This window comes from Solanum stenotomum, chromosome 8 (assembly GCF_019186545.1).
Source record: "Solanum stenotomum isolate F172 chromosome 8, ASM1918654v1, whole genome shotgun sequence".
Lineage (NCBI taxonomy): Eukaryota > Viridiplantae > Streptophyta > Magnoliopsida > Solanales > Solanaceae > Solanum > Solanum stenotomum.
This window is the reverse complement of record NC_064289.1, coordinates 1772252-1796117: the sequence shown is the minus strand read 5'-3', so window position 1 is coordinate 1796117 and position 23866 is coordinate 1772252. Positions and strand designations below refer to the sequence as shown.

The 23866-nt window shown below is 28.7% G+C and overlaps 3 protein-coding genes and 1 non-coding gene across 4 annotated transcripts; 2 read left to right on the top strand and 2 right to left on the bottom strand.

Annotated features, from left to right (window-relative positions):
- The first annotated feature begins 1760 nt into the window (after window positions 1-1760).
- LOC125874682 (protein NUCLEAR FUSION DEFECTIVE 4) lies at window positions 1761-5156 on the top strand. The gene is made up of 2 exons (XM_049555678.1): window positions 1761-2976; window positions 4620-5156. Exons 1-2 carry the CDS (start codon window positions 1847-1849, stop codon window positions 5047-5049), a joined length of 1560 nt encoding a protein of 519 aa, XP_049411635.1. The 5' UTR covers window positions 1761-1846; the 3' UTR covers window positions 5050-5156.
- Window positions 5157-9703: 4547 nt separating this feature from the next.
- On the top strand, window positions 9704-11957 carry LOC125874683 (cationic peroxidase 1-like). The gene is made up of 4 exons (XM_049555679.1): window positions 9704-9971; window positions 10197-10388; window positions 10939-11104; window positions 11530-11957. Exons 1-4 carry the CDS (start codon window positions 9771-9773, stop codon window positions 11913-11915), a joined length of 945 nt encoding a protein of 314 aa, XP_049411636.1. The 5' UTR covers window positions 9704-9770; the 3' UTR covers window positions 11916-11957.
- A 303-nt stretch (window positions 11958-12260) lies between these two features.
- Window positions 12261-12362, bottom strand: LOC125875345 (U6 spliceosomal RNA). The gene has a single exon (XR_007447408.1). It is a non-coding gene; the product is annotated as a U6 spliceosomal RNA (small nuclear RNA).
- Window positions 12363-14980: 2618 nt separating this feature from the next.
- LOC125873411 (LOB domain-containing protein 13) lies at window positions 14981-17036 on the bottom strand. The gene is made up of 3 exons (XM_049554347.1): window positions 16923-17036; window positions 16155-16428; window positions 14981-15556 (listed from the first exon to the last, which is right to left on the bottom strand). Exons 1-3 carry the CDS (start codon window positions 16934-16936, stop codon window positions 15146-15148), a joined length of 699 nt encoding a protein of 232 aa, XP_049410304.1. The 5' UTR covers window positions 16937-17036; the 3' UTR covers window positions 14981-15145.
- Between the last annotated feature and the right edge of the window lie 6830 nt (window positions 17037-23866).

Here is a 23866-nt window from a genome sequence, read left to right as displayed (position 1 = left end):
AACTACAGAAAACAATAATTAATACGAAACAAATATCATGCAAAAGTGCCATATATAGATATAAACATAATTATTTTTATTAGTATTAGAAATAAAAATATAATTATGTGAGCCTAATTATGAAGTTAAAAGAGTCCAACACTCTTAATTCACTTAGTTACTTAACCAAACTGCAAACCAGATTTTGCCCTCTTTGATGTTACGTTTACAACAAATTTTATACTCAAAATATCTGTTTTAGCATATTTTACAGCCGCAAATATTATTTCAAAAATTAATTTTCTTACTTGTAAAATACACGCAATTATAATGAGCCTTTAATGCCTCCTAAACCTTAAGTGGTGGTTCCTAACTATACACATCTTCTATTTCTCATGCCACCACAATTTTCTTTTCCATAACAGCGATGTTCAAATCAACTTAGGTATATAGTACACGTTTATTGTTTCATTGAGTATTTATTATTTTTCACTAGAATATGTGAAATCAAGTCTTTTTAAGTTAATAATATGTACATATTTGAAGAATTTTTTAGATTAAAAAATTGCATCAAAATTATTAGATTTGATTGAGCACCTAATCGAAGCTATAGCTCTGACTCTAAAGACATGTATATTGTAATTCTGTCCATCAATGCTTAGACAAATAAAAGAATTTATCTACCTTATTTTGATCTGAGCCTAATTTACAATCTTTCATCATTTTCTCCCGTTTTGTTAACTACTTAATCAGACCTTTGAGTTTCTTTTGAAGAAAGCGCGCAAAATCAAAAATTATGACAAGAGGAATAAAAGTACGTGAAAATGCAATAGTTGCGATACAAAGGTGTGATCGAAAGCAGTTTTGAGTCATATTTTTCCACTACACTAGCAAAATTCTTAATATAAAAGGATTAAACAATTTATCTCACCCACACTAGTTCCCCATTATGTGTGAGGTTTAGAAAAAGATCGAACCATGCATAATGATCTAGTGTATGCAATCTTATTTTTCATTTTGTAAAAGACTATTTTATTAGCTCAAATCCATAACCTCCTAATCGCATATATGCCAATCATTTTACCAATTACAAGAAATTGCTCCCTTCAATTTGTCATGCATATGCAAAATTAATAAAAATATGTCTTACCCCTAGAAAAGGGAATTAAATTGAAAAGACCTTAATACTACGAACGAAGAATATATTGTAATTTACCTTTCTTCTACTTTATAATCTATTTATTAATTATAGAATATTTTTGCTTTCTCCTTTTTAGTCTAAAAAATATTCTAAAAGTATTTACTTTTCTTTCAAAGTCTAGACTACATTAATTACAAAATTATTAATTTCCTTTTAATAAGGAAAATAACATATTATTTTTTATTTTATTCTCTTTACTTATTTATAAATAGAGACGTACTCTTCTATTTAAATAAATGCACAAATCAATACAAAAAGTTATCATTCATTCTCTCTTTAATTTTTCTCTCTAATTTCTTCGCTTCCATAACCGTTTGGTTAATTTTCTCCTCCTCATCCACCCAACACCTTCAACCATCCCATCCCACCACTCAAAACTCCCACTTCCCTACTTACTTACCAAGTACAAAAAAATAAGTAGGAAATTTACTTATATTTCAAGAAAAAAAAACATTTTCCGAAAAATATTTTTCCGTCACGCCAAACACATACGTACATGTGACTCAGGCCCTGCCTCCTGCCAAGCACATTTTCTCGTAAACAACTCCTATTCAACATATTTCCCATCTATAAAACTACACATATTCTTCTTCTTTTATTTATTATTACTCATCAAACTTTAAACATCTCTAGTTTTTTTTTTTCCAATTTAAAAAAAGAACTGAAATGTCTAAACAATGGATGAGCTTAGTTGGAGCATTATGGTTACAATCAATGGCTGGAACAAACACAAATTTTCCAGCTTATTCTTCGCAAATAAAAAAACTTTTATCAATTTCTCAAATTGAACTCAATAACTTAGCATTCGCTTCAGATGCTGGAAAATTACTTGGTTGGTTTGCTGGTATTGCAGCTAATTATTTACCCCTTTGGTTAGTTCTGTTAATTGGTTCAATACTTGGATTGATTGGTTACGGAGTACAATATCTTTTTCTCATAAATCATATACATTCATTATCATATTGGCATGTTTTTTCACTCACTTTTTTAGCTGGAAACAGTATTTGCTGGATCAATACTGTATCGTATATCGTATCGATTCAGAATTTCCCTTTAGATAGACAAGTTGCAGTTGGAATATCAACTAGTTATATAAGTTTAAGTGCTAAGATTGTAACGGATATAGTTGATGTTGTCAACGTTTTCACCCCGAGTAAAAGGGCTGAAACGTATCTACTCATGAACTCTGTTTTGCCCCTGTTTTTTGCCATTGTTGTTGCTCCAGCAATTCGGGATATGAAGATTGGTAAATCGAGGAAGTTATCAGATGGGTTCCGAGTTATGTTTGTTATAACTATTGCAACGGGGATATATGCTGTGATCACTAGCTTAAAGCCTGCAATTTCGAAGTTATTGCCAAGTTTGTTGAGTTTAATTGGAATGGTGATTTTTTTGTTGTTACCAATCGTCGTCCCGTTGTTTGAGAGTATGAAAGAACATTGGCATAGAAAATGTTGGATAAGGAGAGATCCAAGGATTTGTGATTTGAGTAAATTGGAGGAAGATATTAAAACACCAGAAGAGGTAATTAATTGTGGGGTTAAAGAAGATAATGATGCTGGATTTGCTGTAATGGAGGAAATTGGACCTAAGAAAATGTTGATGAAATTGGATTTTTGGTTATATTTCTTTGTTTATTTGTTTGGTGCAACATTGGGTTTGGTTTATTTGAATAATTTGGGACAAATTGCTGATACTCGTGGATTCACTGGAACTTCTTCATTGGTTTCATTATCATCTTCATTTGGCTTCTTTGGTCGTCTTCTTCCTTCACTCTTCGACTACCTCTTCTCCAGGTGCAAAATTCTCTCTACATGTTTTTTTTTTCTTATCTGGCATTCGAAATTTACTGACTAATTAGATTCATGTCAGACCTATTAATTAGTGATGAAGTCAAAAATTTCGCTAAGAATATTCAAGGTTTAATATATGTTATATGAATAAAAAATAATTTTCAACATAAACCTATCAAAAGTTAATTATTTTTTAAGTTCAAACAGGAAATATTTAGTTTTGAGAAATCGTGTTTGTTGTCGTCATGTTGGATGTGTAAATAAAGACTTGGATACCCTTAATGGTGTGAGGTCTTTTGAGGAAAATCATGATGGCTTGTCTCAAAACGAACAATTTCACATCATCTTAAAGAGTATTCTTGAATTGTTTTAGCCCAACAATGGATATGAGAGTCAATAATTTGATAGTTGAAAAGAAAAATTAAGTTACTTATAAAGTGTTGAATACTCTTAATGATGTGAGTTCTTTTGAAAATAATGCGAGATTGATCCAAAATCATACTATGAGTATTCTTAGATTGTTTTAGCCCAACAGGCCACACTTCTTGAGTTTTCTCTCTTCATATTTTCTTTTAATCTAATACTGTTCGATATTTATTGGACTGATTAATTATGATTTATGTCATGGAGTCACACATGGTCCATTTAAAGATAAACGTTCCATACCCAAAGTTCCATTCATTTTGGAAGATAAAATCTGAAAACATTTCATCAAGAATAGAAAAATGATGGGCACTATTACACCATACTTCTTGTTGGTTGTTTTAATGCTTTTAATGCAAAAGCAATTCTTGTAAGAATGTTAGTAGTTGGTAGTAAAATTTACGGAGCCGCTTGTTATGGTGACATTAATTTGTGTGTGATAATTAATATCAGAAAACCCAAATATAATCATCACCATTCATTTCATTTTTTCTTCAGAATTTTTTAAACTAAGTATTTTCATGCATTTAATTCACTAAATAAAAATCAGCATAAGTATATATTAACTAGTCTGGTATGGTACGTACTTCGTGTTCTTATATTAAACACAAATATTAATTTGGTATTGCCTGGCTTTAAGCAACACAAATGTCAAATCAAATTATACATGACATGATATCTAATTTGGATTAGGACACATAAATGAAAGCGCAAGGTATACAATATTTGGCCGGTCAAACAAAATAATTACATCCAATATTAGCTAAATAATACATAACGTATACACTAATTACGTTTAACTTGTGCATATTATACATATATTTGCCGGCTATTTTTTTAGGTCTCAAAATCCGTAGATTAATTATTTTTATCTATTTTCTTTATTTCAATTTACGTAACACACTTTTCTATTTAGTTAGTCTAAAAAAGAATGACACATTATATATTGAAAGAATGTCTTAGCCCAAAAATAATTTTGATGTATATAGTTACCGGTTATTGTCCTTTACTTCACTTGATAGTTGTAAATATTCTTTTTACATGATCACTCCATTAGATCATATACTAAAAATAATTGATGACGATGAGTGATCATCGTGGACAATGTAGGCCCATTATGAATAGTTGCGCGTTATTATACGTCAATTTAATTAGATGGTTCAGAAAATTTATATACTATCAGTGTTCAGAACTAAAACTCGTCGATTTATTATTTATTTCAGGAGTAAATATGCAATATCAAGACCAGCTACGATAGCAGTGACACTAGCACCAATGACAGGAGCTTTCTTTTTACTACTCAACAATAGTCACATTTGTCTTTATATTAGCACAGCTATAATTGGAATTTGCACTGGAGCAATTACTTCAATTTCAGTTTCACAAACAGCTGAGCTATTTGGGACCAAAAATTTTGGTGTTAATCACAATATTGTGGTAGCAAATATACCAATTGGTTCATTTATATTTGGGGATTTGGCAGCTATGCTTTATAGAAAACAAGAAAATTCATTAGGAAGTTGTTTGGGAATTAAATGTTTTCAAACAACTTTTATTATATGGGGTTGTCTTTGTTTACTAGGAACTTGTCTTGCTTTTATTCTTCATAGAAGAACACAAAAATTTTATACACATTTACGTGGAGGAAATTAATACTACTATATAGTATTAACTTATTAATTTATGTAATAGTATTGTTTAAGAGTTTCGACATATATAAATTCTGTATATAGTATATATAATGTAAATAAAAGATTTTGTAAACGATAATGTAATGTCATCATATATATAAATGGCATTTTTAGCCGAATGAATTATAGTTGATTATATAATATTGTTTATTATATATACATAACATAATTTTTTGATGAAAGGTGTTAAATTGGTCACTCATTCGTCTATTCTTTTTTACATATATATGCGATATTATTTTATATACATGATATGTTTTAGTGAGATGAAGGATATTCAGCTGACCATCTTCAGTGGCTATGCCATGGGACACATCAAAATTCTCCATGTGTAACTGATTCTTATTTGGCTATAGGTGAAATCGAGAATAAAATATCTAATGAAGGATTTATAAATCGATGATGAAATATTGTTGAAAAAATATGTCAATTTTCTCCTGTTGAACTCAAAGACACGAAGTCATGATATTATTGCAAAATAATTAAATTTTTGATGTATTAGAATATATGAGGTAGGTGTGATCCTTAAATAAAAATGTACCAATTTATCAGTGCCAACTGCAATTTTAATGAAAATAATTTTTGGGACCCCAATAATAAGACCATATTAAAGTTCACTATCCATGGTTTTAAAAATAGGGGGTACGTGGGAGGCCGTATCACAGTTTTATGTATGGTCACTATAGATAAGAAAATTGTTGTCCGTTTGGCCATGACATTTAGTGATGCGTGTTTGGACAGTTTGAATTTAATATGAAAGTTTCGATTAATTTAGTCGTAGAATTGGACCTGAGATCTTTTCAAGCTTAAAACTGAATTAAATACTCGCGCTAATATTTATAATTTAGATATGAGAGTTATTCATGAACAGCTAGAGCCTAGAAGAGAAGTTATTTTATAATTCTCTTAAGCATTTGTGTTCACATATGTAAATAATAACGTCGTAGACTATCGTCATATATTATCTTTCAAAGCAAAAGTAATTATGTGACCTTTTTTTTCTCTTATATAGTAGTAATTCCTATGTTTATAAGTATAATATAAATATATACTTCACTCATTATTATTCTCCAAAATATAAAGTAGAAATATATAACTCAAAAACAAATTAAACGTACTACTCAGTGTGGAAGTCGAAATTCCGTTAAAGATATTCAAATATATATATGAATAAAAAAAATAGATTTATACATTTCATATAATTTTCTATATACATAATATATTTTTTTTCAATTAAAAGTATCCAATAATTGGTCATCCTAAACTACATGCTACTACGCCACTGATTATATTATTATTGTGATGTGATTGCTATTTACTTGTTAGAACATCCATTCACCCACTGCGTACTGTATTACATTTAATATATGATCTTTAAAATCTAATTACTCGACCAAATGCATCATATTCCTACATGATTGGACATCAAAATTATTGATTTTTTAAAAACAAATCTAATGTACAATAATTAGTATTCGAGACCAAACAATTGGATTATATACTAATGAACCTAAAAGTTCTCAACCACAATGCATTTGTCTTAGGAGGACATGTTTTACCTAAAAGACTTCTTAGCTCGGAATTAATTGAACTCCAATGCATGTAATGTATATGACGATTAGAATAATCCATCGAGCGATATATAGTATTCCCTATGTCCCAATGTATGTGATACTTTCTGTTTTTCTAGAGTCAAATAGTTTAAATTTGATCGAAAATTTGTGCATGGAATCTTCAAATTTTTTTAAATGAAATTTATATATTTGTAAAAAGTACTATAAGTCACAATAATTGGCAATTCAAAATAATTAGAAGATATATGAAAAATTTACAATCAAAAACTTGTTTGAATCTCGAAATCCGAAAAATGCCACATAAATTAGAACTGAGAGAGTGCTAATGAAATTTCAATCACTATTAATTGGTACAACAACAAAAACAGTAATTTTTCTCATCTTATAAAGTCCAAAACAGACCTGCAAATAATAAATTTTGGGAGAAATTCTTGATGGAGGATTATTTAAAGAAAAGGTGGACAGATGAAAGTGTGTTTGGTATGGAGGAAGACATTACTCAGAAAATGTTTTTCATTTTTTCGCATATTTGATTGGACAAAATATTTCAGAAAACATTATTTCTGAGAAAACGAATTCCTTAAAAATGAAAGTAGGGAAAATTAATTTCATAAATGACATTTCAAGTTCATTGTCTCTTTTCCGTACCCAACCAACATCCTAATCCCTGCCCCTTGACCATCCCACCCTGAAACCCCCACTCCCTACCCCATCTCGTCCATATAATATTTTAATAAATTACATATAGATATAGATACTCGGATATTATTTTTTACTTAGTACCAAATACTAAAAAAAATAATTAAAATTTTCACTTATACTTTCCAACAAAACATTGTCCTAGGGATATATTTTTCTTTGTACCAAACTTATTTAGGAAGAATAAGTGAACTGAAGAAGTAAAGTGGGCAACAAAGTTTGTTAAGAGTTAGACATTTATGTTAATTTACTTTGTATAGCCAAACTATCACATGATACTGTCCTCTAATAAGTTCTTTGCTTTATTCCATATATATGTTATTTCCCCTTTTTCAATGCCTTATAGAAGGACACAGACCAGGCACCAAGATTGTGCTTCACATGAGGATTATAACTGTTAAGAGTAATAAAATTAATGATGTCATTATTTGAGGTGAAAAGGTTGTGGTAGATGATCGACCAGAAGATGGTAAAATTAGTCCATAAAAATATAATCTACTCAGCTTGAGCAGTTGAGGTTGACATATTTATCTATATATATGCATAGCAAATCAATTTAGGCAGAGTCTAAGTCAGCTTATAATTTGGGCTAAATACAATGAGACCTCTTTACAACAGTTATTCTATATGAAAATTTTCATTATATAGTGGCCAAATTTTTTTCTTTGAAATTGTTTTTCATGTCATATTGTTAATATTACATGTTTTCTAAATAGCATTTTGTTATATGAGTCAAGAAAAAGATTCAGACAAACGTTGTTATTATAGAAAGATTTGACTATATATAATTTAAATTGATCCATAAGAAAACATGTCAAAATAATAAGAAACTCTATTTTTTAAAATATGTTAGATGTAAAAAGTTTTATAGTTTTGTTTGATAATTAGACATATTATTATGAAAAAAAACGGAAAAAGAATTTTATAAAAATAAAGCTCGGTTAAAGTACTTGGGCAAGTTCAGCTATCACCTATATATATTTATATTGTTCAACTTATCTTAAATTTGGGAACCCATCATGATTCATGGCACAACTTATCTTAAATTCACTCGCTTATTTAACCCCCCTAAGATGTCGCAGATAAAAAAAAAGGGTTCGATTTAACACAACGTATACTATACTCATAGATCGTAAAATATAAATATTTTTAATTTTCTAAAGTAACCACCAAGTTGAAGGTAGGGCGTTGAAAATAAATGGAAAATTTTAGTTTTACTCCTTTTTTTAGTGGAAGTTATACTCACTTGATTATATGTAGATGTATTTTTTATTTATATATTATGGATCTTTTGACTTGTAAGTCTGCTTAGAGAAAAACATTGGACTTAATTATCAGATTCTTCGACAATTAGCCTGTTCACACTAATCACCAAATTACTAATCCAATAGTCCTTTATTTGTATGGAAATTGAACAAACCCAACCAATTAATTTTATAATTATGTATATCAAATGTGAAATACGAACACCCCAACTATCATATAGCTTTAGACTTTTTATTATTTGTTTATAATTTTTATCTTTTAAAAGCTACTTTTTGTGAATACATAGTGATAGTGGCCAAGTAAAAGAGGAAATAAATTGATTGAAGCAACATATCACACCATTATGGTGCAGGATGGAAAATAACAAGTTGGTATTCGAAATTTATTTACCTGATTAATTTAAATTTGTACGAGTATGGCTCGTCGATCCCGTTAAAGGAGAGGTGCTTTTTATTTGATTTTTTTTTTAATTTAACAAGATTTGAAGCTGATATCTCTTATATTAATAGCTGAAAATTTAAATACATGTTATGTAACTCGTAAGTCAACAATAAATATTTATTCAAATCAGATCGATGTTACACCAACTCAATTCAATTTACCATGGTTAAGTAAGTCAACAAATTAAGCAAGAATATGCTATCTTGCCCTTCTAGAGAATCTTTACTGTTTGACCCCAGACAATGTTTTACTACTCTCACTGTCCGAGTTCATATGACTTACTTTCCTTTTTAGTTGGTTCCAAAATAATAACATACTTTTATATTAAGTAACAATTTAAATTTTAAATATTTATTCTACCTCTGATGAAATGATTTAAGTTACACAAACATGTATCACTTATTTTAGACCACAAGTTTTTAAAAATCTATCTTTCTTTCTTAAATTTCGTGTTAAGTCAAACTAACTCATATAAAACAAAACGAATGAAATATATATATATATATAAACGGGTAGATTATCAACAAGCTACTTGAGTGAACTTTGACCTAATTCATACAAAAATGGAAATGAAAGTCAAAGATTCGACCATAATCATCATCTATAAAATGCAACAAAAATGTTAATCTCCTTCATCATTACCAGCAGAAACTAATTAACTTGCTGTTTATGTCATACATTTTCAATAGTCTTCTTAATTAAGATGGCATTTTACTTGTCTGTGTTTATAATTATATTTTCAGTAATTGGAATTTGTTCAGCCGATTTATCTTCGGACTACTATGAAAAATCATGTCCAAAAGCTATGTATACGATTAAAAACGCAGTGGCAAATGCTGTGACGAACGAGCGACGCATGGGGGCCTCATTGCTCCGTCTTCATTTCCATGATTGCTTCGTTAATGCACGTTCACTCCTTAATTTTGCTTTTATTTTTGTGTCTCACACAACAGACATAAATTGCATTAACTCCTTAATTTTGCTTTTATTTTTGTGTCTTACACAACTGACATAAAAGAGCGACAACACTTCCTATATTATATATATATATATTAAGTTGTGGACTAATAATGTTAACAATTTCGTTGATTTATTTATTTCAAAATATTTATGTATTTGTTTTTGACAGGGATGTGATGGATCTGTATTATTGGATGATACGTCAGATTTTACTGGAGAGAAATCAGCAAAACCAAATTCAAATTCACTAAGAGGTTTTGATGTGATAGATAAAATCAAATCTCAAATAGAGAAATTATGTCCTGGAATTGTTTCATGCGCTGATATTGTAGCTGTTGCTGCACGAGATTCTGTTGTGCTCGTAAGTATTTTAACTAGAGCTCGTTTGAGTGTCTTATTTTAAGTGCTTTAAGTCAAAATAGTTCTAGCCCATCCAAACGGACACCCTCTCCATCAACAAATTTTAAAATATAGCCCATTTCCTGACTCCCTAAAATAGCTACATCTTCAAAAATCATTGAAAAATAGTCAATTTGTGAATTTTACAATTCTGTCATTAAAGTAATAAGCTCGAACTTAAAAAAGTAAAAGTTAATCATAATATTGTGGATGACTACATGACAATGATATGGAATTTCACTCTTCTTAAGTTTGAAATTCACGATATTGTCATACATTTCAGAATTCATGATATTTATGTCATCAAACTTTCACTTGTTAAAGTTCAAATTCCATGATATTGTTGTGACTTGTGGTATTTCCACATCAAAAGTGGCTATTTCTTATACAAACTTCCAAAGACTGGCTATCTTTCAAAAATCAGTTCTAATAATGGCTATTCCATACAACTTTACAATTTCAAGTTCCATAATAGTTTGGGCCATAATTATGATTAAATTTGTTGGTCTCAGTTAGGTGGGCCTTCATGGACAGTGGAATTAGGAAGAAGAGATTCAACAACAGCAAGTTTGGATACAGCAAATAGTGATATACCTTCCCCTTTATTGGATCTTAATGACCTTATTACTAACTTTGCCAATAAAGGCTTCACTGCTAAAGAAATGGTTGCTCTTTCAGGTAACAAACTTTTTAGTTTTTCTTATTAAGATGATTTTGTGTAAAAAAAATTAAATTTATAACGATAACATATCCAGCTTAATCCCACAAAGTGGGGTCTGGGAAGGATAAAGTATATATATGTATACATTATCCCTATCTTGGAGATGGTAGTAGCATTTTTTAATTGAAAATAATTGTTCAAAATGAGTATTTAGGTCCGAAAATGGACAAGTTATATATATAGACAACATAAGTATAATATTTTTAATACAAATCACTGCGATTTAACAATATGTAGAAAACCACTTGCCTTTATCTTTCATGTTACTAATTAATTTATATATGTTGTTAAAGTTTATATTGTCAGTTTATAGAAATTGAATCGAAGAAAAAAAAGAAGAAGGAAAGTTTACTAATTGATGTGTATATTTTCATATATAAAGGTGGTCACACGATAGGCAAAGCACAATGTACAACATTCCGACAACGTGTATACAACGAAACAAACATCGATTCATCGTTAGCTACATCGTTGAAATCCAACTGTCCTAGTACTGGTGGAGACGACACTCTTTCATCACTAGATGCAACGACCCCTGTATTATTTGACAACCATTTTTACAAGAACTTGGTTAACAATAAAGGGATACTTCACTCAGATCAACAACTATATAGTGGTGGTTCTACGGACTCTCAAGTGAAAACTTATAGTACTAATCCTATAACGTTCGATGCGGATTTTGCAAAAGCTATGGTTAAATTGGGGAATTTAAGCCCACTTACTGGAACTAATGGCCAGATTCGTACTAATTGCAGGAAAATCAATTAATTAAGTAATTAGCTTGAACCTATATAAATTTTAATAGTATGTGAGTTAATTTTAAGTTTGTGTTGAGAAAAAAAAACTCAACTTTAATATATAATGTGTTTGTATTATTTGTTTTAAGAAGAAACAAATGTTTGCGTGAATAAAGACTTTAATTTCCGGTTGTGTTTATTATATATTGTACTTTCACGTTATTGGTCATCACCATGGAGTAGTATTTTTATTTATTTATTATTATTATTTACAGGGTTAATAATATTTTTGGTCCATCGATTATTAATAAATTTTAATTTCATTCCTATGGTCCGTTTAAGTAGTACATTAAAGTTTTCATTTTGAAATAAATAAATAAATTTGGATCATTTTTGGATATACGCGTCTCATTCTTGAGTAGGGGCCATGCTAATCTTTTTGTATCATTCCAATTTTATCGGGTGTCCAAGAAGGGACATTAAAGCTTCAATTAATTGAATTGTGAAAATTTAATCTACTAGATTGTGAATATTAACAAATTCATCATATAATTATTAATTATTTATGTTAAGTTTGTGTTGTTACACCATATTTGACGGTAATATTGATTGATTAATAATAGTAAAATAGAATACATTTTTTTTACGTGAAATGACCTTAAATACATATTGTTGGTATAGTATATCACAACTACAATAAATTACCGTTGAAAATAAAATGTCAAAATATGAATAAATAATCATTCAGATTGATCTGAGATGCGGATATATCTTACTCTTTTTAAAGAGAGTTAAGTCCACTGCAACATAATCTACACTTATCCAACAGATTATTTAAATGTCACTTAATGAGTTTGATATTTCATAACCTATATAAAAGATTCGGATTATTTTTTAGTTAAGCCACCAACATCTTGAGATTGAAGAACTATTTTTTTATAAGAATAATCTTGAGAAAGAAAGAAAAATAAAATAAAAATGTCTCTGCCGCCTGAATAATTGACACATATATAATATCTACGTTTAATTCTGTTTTTATGTTAATATTCATCTAAGTTGACTTACATGAATTGAAAATATTTTAATTAAATGGCCATTGTATAGTTTATAAAATCTACATACTTTTCAAGACAAAAATGGGAACCATATACGAATTAATGGCTGCAATTGCATTGAAACTAATTAACAACCCATGTGATCATGACTTAGTAATATGAATAGTGTCTGCCTAATTTTATAATATTCCAATATTATTTTTATGTAAACATGTATATACTAAAATCATTTTTAAAATATAGTCGTAGCATTCTTTGACTGATCCAAACCCTCTCGACCTAGATAAACTTAAAAGACAGCAATAATAATAATAATAATAATAATAATAATAATAATAATAATAATAATAATATATCAAATGTAATGCATCAAGTTATTGTGAAATACTTATAGGTATTTAGAGGATATCTTAATACACATATATAGTTTTTGACGATTTCTATATATGAACCTTATATTATATTTTAGATCTGCCTCTGTTAACACGTATGTCAGTGCGCTAGTCGGCCAATGATAATCTTGTCAAGAAAAAAAACAGGTGACATGGACAGGAGAAAACTTCACAAAATGCGCTTTGACAGCGAGCGAAATCTGTGAAATTCAATCAGAACAACATTGGGTGGGTAGGATATAGAATTCCTATCTAAGTCGTGTGGATCACAAAATGAATCTACGATTTCAAGTATATTTCCATCGTATTTTTTTTTCTATGTTAGTATAACTTATTNCTTTGACAGCGAGCGAAATCTTTGAAATTCAATCAGAACAATATTGGGTGGGTAGGATATAGAATTCCTATCTAAGTCGTGTGGATCACAAAATGAATCTACGATTTCAAGTATATTTCCATCGTATTTTTTTTTCTATGTTAGTATAACTTATTTCTTTTATATTACTTGCCAATTTAAAAATTAATTTAGAATAGAGTGGCTAGCTAGGCTATGATATAACTAATCCTACTCTTTTGATGAGCTCCACACGCCAAGAAAACCCAAACCACATACGTAATATTATATAAAAGATACATTCCTTGCTGAAATTTTAATTAATTAATTGACACCATATATAACTAACACACTTGTAAGTTTGCAAGCTTAGGAAAATGAGATTCTTTTCATCGTTTATGTCAAATTAAAACTCAGCCGTCCATAGAGAAAATTGATGATAATTACCCCACATTTTTAATCGTAAGTATTTGAGTTCGACTCACTAAAGGGAGCAAAAGAGTGGAAGCTCTTAAGGAAACGTAAAATAAAATATATATTTTAAAAAATAAAATAAAATAATTCAAACATGAAAAACCTTATTAACGTTATAAGCTATAGCAATAGGGATCTAATTAATTTAGCAGCCTACATAGTTTATTAATGGTCACTAATTTGTCTTGACATCAAAAATGATTTTCAGTTGGCTTAAGGAATCTCTCGGTATTTGCAAAAATCGTTTTTAAAATTAGCAACAACAAATAAAGTAGTAATAAAAACGAATAGAGAAGACCTAATTAATGTTACATTATTCGTCAAAACTAGTAATTAAGTCTGGTACAATTTTAGAGGTTTTAATTAGTTATATTTTAAGAGTAAAGATTTTTTACTCAAAAAAATGCAATTTAATTAGTTATAGTAGCACATTATCTATTTTTTCAGATTACAATTATATCAAAAACAATAACAATAACAATAATATATCCAGTGAATTCACAGAAGTAAGATTTGAAGAGGATAAAATATACGTAGATCTTACTGCTACGTTACTATGATATAGAGTACAGATATAACATACATGAACTAGTAGTGTAAAAGAAATTCTTTGACACCATCTATCAGAATTAGAATTCGAAATGAGAATTAATAACTTACCGCAAATTATTATACATTTTTTTTTTAAAAAAAAGGGTATGCTTGCATGTCTATATAAAATACTAAAAGAAAAATTTCTTCCACAGACAAAGTAAACAAACAATTAAAATGCACGCAAATTGACCATCACAAAAGCAATGAAAATTAAAAAGACAATTAATCATCATCAAATATCTCTCTAGCTAGTTGTAATTGTCATAATTGGAGATACAATATGGTATGTATATATATAATAAAATGCTCTTACCAATGACAAGTTTGAAAATTAAAAAAAAAAAAGTGAACTAAAAATCCTCCAAATGTCTTTCCTTCAATTGTTTGATCTGTTTCATTTTATGTGACATGACTATTGCGGATCAAAATACGATAGGTTATTATTGGTAATGGCACTAAAGTTTGCCACACTAGACGAGGCCGGTGTGTATAAATTAGAAGAAGTTGATGAAGCAGAAGAAGATGATGATGAAACCACCACCATGGAGGGTGGTGGTGGTGGTGGTGGCGGAGTAGGAGGAGCTTGTGGTAACTCAGGTGCCACAGAGGTGGAAATAGAAGCAATAAGACTATTAGCAGCTTCTCTATATTTGTATCTCAAAATTTCAGCCCTAATTGTATTAAGCTCAACTTGTAAATTTTGAATTTGTTGTTGTAGAGTTGAAATTGCACCCATGCATCCATACACTGGATCTCTTAGCCTCACATTTGCTTCATATACCAAACTATTTGCTGCATCTGCCCTTTGTCCCACAGGCACCTCCTAATTAAAAAAAAAAATTGTGACAAGATAAAAGTTACGTTCTAATTTATATATATTGACAGGGTAAACGAAAAATTATATTATTAACATACTGTAGCCTATTATTAGTTTATATGGGAAAAAATGGAGGGGTTCAAAATAACCTAACATTTTGATGGAACATACCTAACACATTTATATACATCACTAAAATTTCAACAAATATAAAAACTTAAACATATAATGTCAACAATTCTATATTTTTTATGGCAAAAATGTTATAATTTATTTCTAATTAACTTCAAGCCCTAGATCCGTCTTTGATTATACAAGCTAGTAACATAGTCAAAGATGGATGGATGATTTTCATCAAGATGGTTTCATCTATCATATATACACACAAAAAGAATAAAAATAAAAATTGACCTTCTATATATATAGAGTGATTTTCCTGTTAAAGGGTATACTGAATTAGATGATCAACCCTTTTTCGTCACGGTTTACACCAAGACATAACTTATTTTTAGTTTAAGGATAATTATCTTTCAAGCGATCTGATAGTATAGCACGGTTGATACATATTAGAAGTTAAACTCAAATACAAATTGTAGATATATACCATGAGCAACTTGGAGACATTGCTGGCCCCAAAGACTTTATGAACAGCAGCAAATTTGTGAGGTTCATGTGGGGAAAAATATGGAGAAAAAGGACATTCCTCAGCACATCTTCTTCTTAAAAGTTTACAAGCAGCACAAGGTGTAACATTGTTCAATGTTGTTCCTCCCCCAACAGGCCCCAACACCTGTCTTCTTCCCATTTGTTGTTGCATATGTAGCTGTGAAATATCTATCTCTGTCTTTAACTTCTTTCCCATCTCATCCAATATCTCCCTATTCAACACAAAAAAAAAAGTCAAATATAAATCAAATCAGAACCAGATTCAGAATTTGAAGTTTGTTGATTTTGACATGTATTCGTTGAAATTCTCAATAAATATGTAGGGTTTTGACTAGAGCTAATGAATTTTGTCGAATCTCTACCTTCCAAACTAACTCCGTCGCGCCGCACCACAACATGCGACCGAACAGGGATTTTTAATAATGAGATTCAAAGTAATTAAACACAATAAGAATCTAACAAGACTCACACAAAATTAACCGCGTATATACAGTATAATTATTTTTAATCTAACAGGATTCACACAAAGTTAACCGCGTATATACAGTATAATTATTTTTTGGCGAATGAACTCCTTGCGGCCCTAGCTCGGCGCCTTTGTTCATTTGACCTAATTAATCTAGCTAGTTGATCTTAAAAGGAATTTAATAACAACAACAAAGAAATTATAATGATTTGAACATGTAAATTAATTAGTATTACTTACCTTTCTCTTGACATTATATAAATGACTTGAGGTTGATGGAAGATAAGTTGCAATTAAGATGAAGATAATTGAGTTCTCAAAGGGAGAGAGGAAAATGAGAAAGGGGAGAAAAGGAATTCTTAAAAGGCATGACAAAGGTTAATTAATTAGAAGAAATAATTAATGTACTTTCACAAGAAACTAAAAAAATAGTATTGATTGCCAGCTGAGTCAAATCTTGCTCACGTGCGACTAATTGCACCTATTGACTTTTCATTACTACCAAACTTATGTTTACTTCATTTTTTAAAAATTAAATTTTGTGTAGCACAATCAAATCAGTTATTATTAAATGGTTTCAATTATTTGAATGATAAATATTTTATAATGTACAATTTTTTTATGAAATGGTTGAAATATTCTCACTCTTAATCAGATGTATCGAATTGAACTTTTAAAAATAAAAGAAAAAAACTTATTTAGAGCCGTACCTTCAAAGTAGATAAATATAATTGGACCTAAATATAAATATCGATCGAAAACCAAATGGGAAAGCAACGAAAAAAAGTCCAATTTCTTGTGATTGTGATGTTGCCCTTCCTATTTAGTGTCACCGTCAATAACCAAACTCGTTTGCCCGTTGAAAATATTTACATGTCGTCTTGGATTCTTACTTCAAACACTTTCAAGCTAAGACAATAACACATGACCATAGCCAAGTTATGTATATATTATACTATTAATTTTTAAGTTCTGGCTACTCGTTTTGGCGGGATAAATGATATATATATATATCCATCCTTAAAATAATATCACATTTTCTAGAAATAATTCAACATTAACATTAATCTTAATTATCAGTGTGAAAAAATAGGAAACCAGAACCAGTAAATGGTTGCCAATATATGATTCAACTTGTAAATACATCATTTTGGACATCTTTTAGCTGCTGAAACAAAATATAATTATAAAAAATATATTGTATAATCTAACATAATATAAAAAAGGGAAAATTTCAGAAATAACAAAGATAATAGACATACTAAGGTTTTATAGCTATAGTTTTGGTAATTGTGCTTCATAATTATGTATATTTTCACTTGCGAATACAAACGTGGTAAGTTTATACAAATTATGCACTTATACATTTAACTATTATTCGGAACTCCATGTATATATTTCGCTTGTCAATATACAAATACGGTAATTTACTATGATATTTTCATAAATCGTAGTAGCTAGGAGCATATACATATTTTGAATTTATACAATCAGGAACCAAATTATATAAATTTTGTAATTATACAATTAGGAGTCAGCATCAAATTATACAAATTCTGAATTTATACAATTAGGAAATCAAATAGCAAAATTTCGCGAAACTGTAGTCACAGATTAAAAATAATTAAAACTATAGTTATATTACATAATATACTTGTCATTTCGCGTAATTTTTCCTACAAAAAATCTATTTCAAAGAAAACTTGTTGAATATAATGAAATATTATTATAGAAAATATGATATTTATTGAAAAAAGTATTTTTATAATATAAAAGTTACTACTCTAAGAATAAAGATGTGGGAACATGGAAAAGCATTGGGAGGATAAAATAGATATAGTAATTATTTTAGGAAAAGAGAGTGAATGGCTTGCTTTAAATGGAAGGAAAATGCATAGATCTAAGTTTAGTTTGACCCGTATTTTTAGCCTATGAAATCGCCCTCTTGTTGACATCACACCTCACCAATTATTTACTTATCAATAATTAACCTTCACCAATTATATAAGTAGAGTTTAATTAATGCATAAGGGTGAATATTTTGTTTACCAAGGATGCAATGGTCAATGAAGATATGCAAAAACTCATATGGTATTGTATTTTATTATATTATACTTTGTTCGCTTCAAAAAATAAGTGTCACTTAAGTAAATAAAAGTTGATCAGAGATAATTTTTTCTTTAAGAATTTTAAACAATAATTAGTAATTATTTTTAATTATAAATTTATATTGAAGAACTATTTCTTATAAATAGTGCTCAATTCTCGAGAAACATCTTATTAATACTCTGAATGATTTCTTCTTAATGGAGGTGAAAAAAAATTAGATGCTTCCATTGATTTTCTAGTGAGGGAATAACTGATTTCTTTGTTACTTTATTTCCTCTCCTTCACATGCCTCATTAATTAAATTCGAGTTTTATATTCTCATTGTTAATTTGTTCATATTTATTATTCAAAGTAGCTGGGAATCTGTTGCCATGCATGTGATTTTCCACATTTTAACGTCATTTATTATAGATAAAAAAAAAATCAAAATACTGTGTGTGTTCATGAAAACTAGAGGTTATATATACTTAGTTTATTATGTATACAAAGATAATCTATGGTTAAAAATGCTATGCAAGTTTGATTGGGCCCTAATTTGTTTAAGGGAAACTTACATAAATATACTATAAACAAAAATTATTTACAATTTATAGCAATAACATTTTTTTTCACTTGATCACTTTTAATACATTTATAATACACTTTTAATTCATATTACAAAGAACAGTTTATTATTCACATATAATACAAGTTTTATTGATGGATAATACATTTATCACATAGTTTAATACACTTATTATATAATGTGTCAACTTTTTACCAAACAAGCATAATATATTTTTAAAAACAGTTATAATACATATATATTGCATACTTAATTCACTTTTAATACATATTGCATATTTAACATAATATTGTTATAAATGGTAATAAATAAAAAGTGTCGTTAAAATCAGTAATTATTTATTAAAAGACACTCATCCAAGTAATTTTTCCATTGTTTAATTTAGGATGGGTTGACAAAACTTGGGCCACATGTTCAGAAGAGTCCATTTTTAACTTGGGCCGTGATTAAGATTGGGCTTAATGTTTCACATGAATTCCAGTCCAACAAAACGTGTCTTTGTTCCGATCGTCGTGTAAGTCCTATACAGAGGATAGGTTGATTTGCATAAAGAGAATTTTTTCTATGATCGGATATGAACCATGGTGTACATGAGCAAGCTTCGTAAGAACCCGTATAAGTGAATTAAATAAAACATAATCTCGATTCCATTTTATTTAGCTCATTTATAAGATTGTATAGTACGTAAATGTATTAATATCCTCCCAACACATCTCAATTCTCAACCACACAAACAACTCCCATGCATCCTTACCGTTCCACACTCTATTTATCTACATTATATGCAAACTAGAAAATGGTAGGATATTAATTATTTCTTCTGTCCATTTTTATTTGCCCACTGTACTAAAAATAGATGTCAAACAATACTTGTCTAATTTGAAAATCAATGAATTATTTATCTATTTGTGTCTATTTTACCTTACTATTAGATACTATTCAATATTTAATACATTTTCCAAAACATTAAATTTAATATATTTAAAATGTAATATAATATTACCTTATTATTTATTGCTTCTTAAGGCGTTTGTTTAATGTGGATAACTACCGTAGAATTTAGCTCATCTTTTTATAATCACCAAAAACTTGAAATTGTTTAAACTCCCTCTAACTTCTGCAATATGATACTTGCACCCCCGGGAGGTTTACTTCATCAAATTTCACGGCGAATTAATTAGTGGTGTTTGTTTAGACACTTTAGAGGGGAAAATGACATTATTTTGATATAATCTGGACATAAAATATTTTGTTAGTAGTTAGCAGACTTATTCCATCAACAGCTCAATCGATGGGACTTGCTTTCCTTCCTAAAGAAAGTTAGCCGGAGCCGGTAGAAATGACTAACTGAAGATAGAGAGAGATCACCTCCATTCTCCGAATAGTAACATGGTAAAGCCAGATTATTTTGATATAATCTGGACATAAAATATTTTGTGAGAAGCCAATAGGAAGCTTGCTATGGGGACGGACCGAGGAAGGGCGATGGATATGTTATCAGCCACTGGGGTAAATAGCCCCTTTCCCAACCCGAACTGAACTTGGTTTATCTGATGCTTGGCTGAAGCTTACTTGCAAGCACCATCAAAAGTGGCATAAGAGCCACCTGAATTCCATTCCTTTGATCTATCTACTTCGTCCGAACCAAGTAGGTAGACTCCATCTTATTCTATTTTTCCACTGTCCAGGGCCGTACCCTGCCAACAAAGCATAAGTTCTTATTTTGACAAAAAAACATATAAAATACAAAATAAAAGAAAAATCATAGAAAGAAAATGTAAAAAGTGCACTAATTTTTTTACGATCTTAATCATTAAAAATAGAAGGAAACAATACGAAATCAATGCACAATCTTGCGAGCTCTTGTCAATGTCCACTCCCACAAACTGATCATCATTCAATAGCCTTCATCTTATTCTTCTAGTCAAACTAAAGCATGTAAACACCAAAAACATAACAATTTAAAGAGCTAATAATGTGATCATTTCTACAAATTCTTACAGTGTCCTTATTTATAATACTACAATATGAAATATCAAATAATGTCATGTCTATTAATTATTTTAGGGTTTATGATAATAAAAAAATGTGAGAGTAATGAAAATAAAGATCATTAAATTACATTAACCGCTTGTTTGGATGGTTGGCATGTTTTGATTATTAATCTAATTTTATTGTATTGTATCATTAAACTAACCGTAATAACGAAAATTCTCATTATTCTATAAGAAATGATGAGTTCTTAACATTACACATTTAATATTACTAAGAGAATAAAATGTGTGAATTTCAAAAAAACAAATGTAATATAGCATATAAAGTAGGAAAAAATAAAGAAAATCTCCAAAAAGAGAAAGATACCGCAAATTCAACCTCGGTGAAATTTCTCAACATCACACTAAATCCCAATAAAATATAAGCATATCTAAAAATAAAAATAATTTAATAGAAAAATATATTAGTAATTTCTTCAGAATCATCAATTATATATGTTTATAAGTACAAATATTTATATCAATACATCTATTTTCAAGTTAATAAAATCATAACATTTATAAGTTCTTTAGCAATAATTTTCTTTAGTACTTATTTGTGAATGAATTAGAAATTATTTTTTGGTCAAGGATGATTAGATTGCTTGAATTGTAAAATGATGTTTTTTTTTTTGGATTTACGTAAGTAATTATTATTTTATATTATTTTTTACTTTCCTAAGTTATGACGCTATAATGAGTAGTGTAATTTTGATTAAATAAATAAACAATATATTTGTATTAAAATGAAATAAAAGTAAGAGATAAAAAAAAAGTGCATACACCATCTTTCCTAAGATTATTTCTATGCATTTTGAATGATCATAATTCTATTTTAATACCTTTCAAGCGTGACACGACCATTTCATCCTCAATAACATAAAGTGTTGTATTCATTCAGTAATTTTAACGTTTATATTCCTTCGACGCCATTCCTCGCTCCTCCATTTTTTTGTCCTCTCTGTTATTAGATAATACTTTAATATTGCTTTTCATTGAAAAATAAATAAAAGAGGAAAAGAGAGAAAAACTTATTAAATCAAAATTTGTTGTCATATTGAAGCTCTTTTACATATTGAAATTTAATTAGTTTGTGTTACATAGATTCAATATTCCTTAACATGGGTCATTAAGAAATTAGGCATAGATTCAATATTCCTTAAGATTGGTGATCAATAAATTAGTTAGGTTCGCGTACCTATAAATTTTTTAAATAACCTGTATTGCACAAATTCAATATTCCTCAAGATTGGTGATAAAAAAAAATTTAGTTAAATTTTGATACATTTGAATTAGAAATGAAAAACATAAAATTCAAATTCAAAATTAATGATATTATAATGTATATACAGTTTTTAAAAGAAGATAATTAATCTTACCTTGATGAGAGCAAACCTATTTAAATATAGAGAGAAAAAATTATATCATACATGAGGAAAGAGAAAAAAAAGATAAAAATAAAATTTACAAAGAATATTATTCACAAACGACAAAGTGGATTGTTGAACTTATATTTAAAAGAAGAAGAGAGAATTGTTGAACTTACCAAATTTTAATGGAGATATTACAAAGAGAATGAAAGTGAAATCAATTTGTGCCAAAAGGAATATGACATTTTCAGTTTGTATTTGTAAGTAAAAATTGGTAGATTTTTTCTCATACATTAATACTCATAATGATGATATTTAATTTATCCAATCAAAAAGAAAAAGAGAAGAAAACCAAAGTAACATGAGGAAAATGGAGAGATTCTACGAAAGATTAATATTATAGTAATAAGGAAAGAAACAAATGAGATATAATTCATCTAATTAAAACGAAAAACTTTTGTAACATAAAGAATATAAAGAGATTCTAGGAAATTAATAGTATTTTATCGATAAGGAAAGGAATAAATGAAATAACGTTATTAGTTAACATATATGATTAGTAGGACTGATTTCAATAAATGCTAATAATAATTAATAAGGAAATATAGTTTTTCAAGAAGGTTTTAAATAGAAAATAAGCAAAAATTTCAATATTCTGACAAAATAGCTAAATAGTCATTCTGGCTATTGAGGCATGCCACATCATCATTCTTACATTCAGCTTTATATTATTATATAGATTCTTTTATAACAAGTAACACGGAACACCAAAAAAAAAACTAATTATTTTCCTGAAAGTATTTTTTTTTATTGCAAAAAACTAAAACATTTTCCCTCCTAGATCCATAGAAAATGATGATTATATTATCTGCAACGGCAAGGGGTCATGATTATTGGTCCGACCATCCCATGTTCATGACTCCAAACAATTTGCTAGCTCCAGCACATTCTAAATTATTGTTTTAACGTACAAATAATTATAATGAAACTATAAGCCTTTAGTTTTGATTAAAATGGCCCATATATATATATTATCCTCTAAGTAGATGAACTGTATGTGTCTGTATAGTAATTAACACCTTTTTCTCTATTTTTTTTTTTTTTTTT

Excerpts from the sequence above, each read along its gene's own strand:
- LOC125873411 (XM_049554347.1), bottom strand. Across the intron at positions 15,557-16,154 it reads ATGTCTCCAAGTTGCTCATG|GAGGTGCCTGTGGGACAAAG; the intron begins GTATATATCTAC and ends TTTTTTAATTAG.
- LOC125874682 (XM_049555678.1), top strand. The coding sequence starts at position 1,847 with ATGTCTAAACAATGGATGAGCTTAGTTGGAGCATTATGGTTACAATCA. Across the intron at positions 2,977-4,619 it reads TTCGACTACCTCTTCTCCAG|GAGTAAATATGCAATATCAA; the intron begins GTGCAAAATTCT and ends TATTTATTTCAG.
- LOC125874683 (XM_049555679.1), top strand. The coding sequence starts at position 9,771 with ATGGCATTTTACTTGTCTGTGTTTATAATTATATTTTCAGTAATTGGA. Across the intron at positions 9,972-10,196 it reads TCCATGATTGCTTCGTTAAT|GGATGTGATGGATCTGTATT; the intron begins GCACGTTCACTC and ends TGTTTTTGACAG. Across the intron at positions 10,389-10,938 it reads CACGAGATTCTGTTGTGCTC|TTAGGTGGGCCTTCATGGAC; the intron begins GTAAGTATTTTA and ends TGTTGGTCTCAG.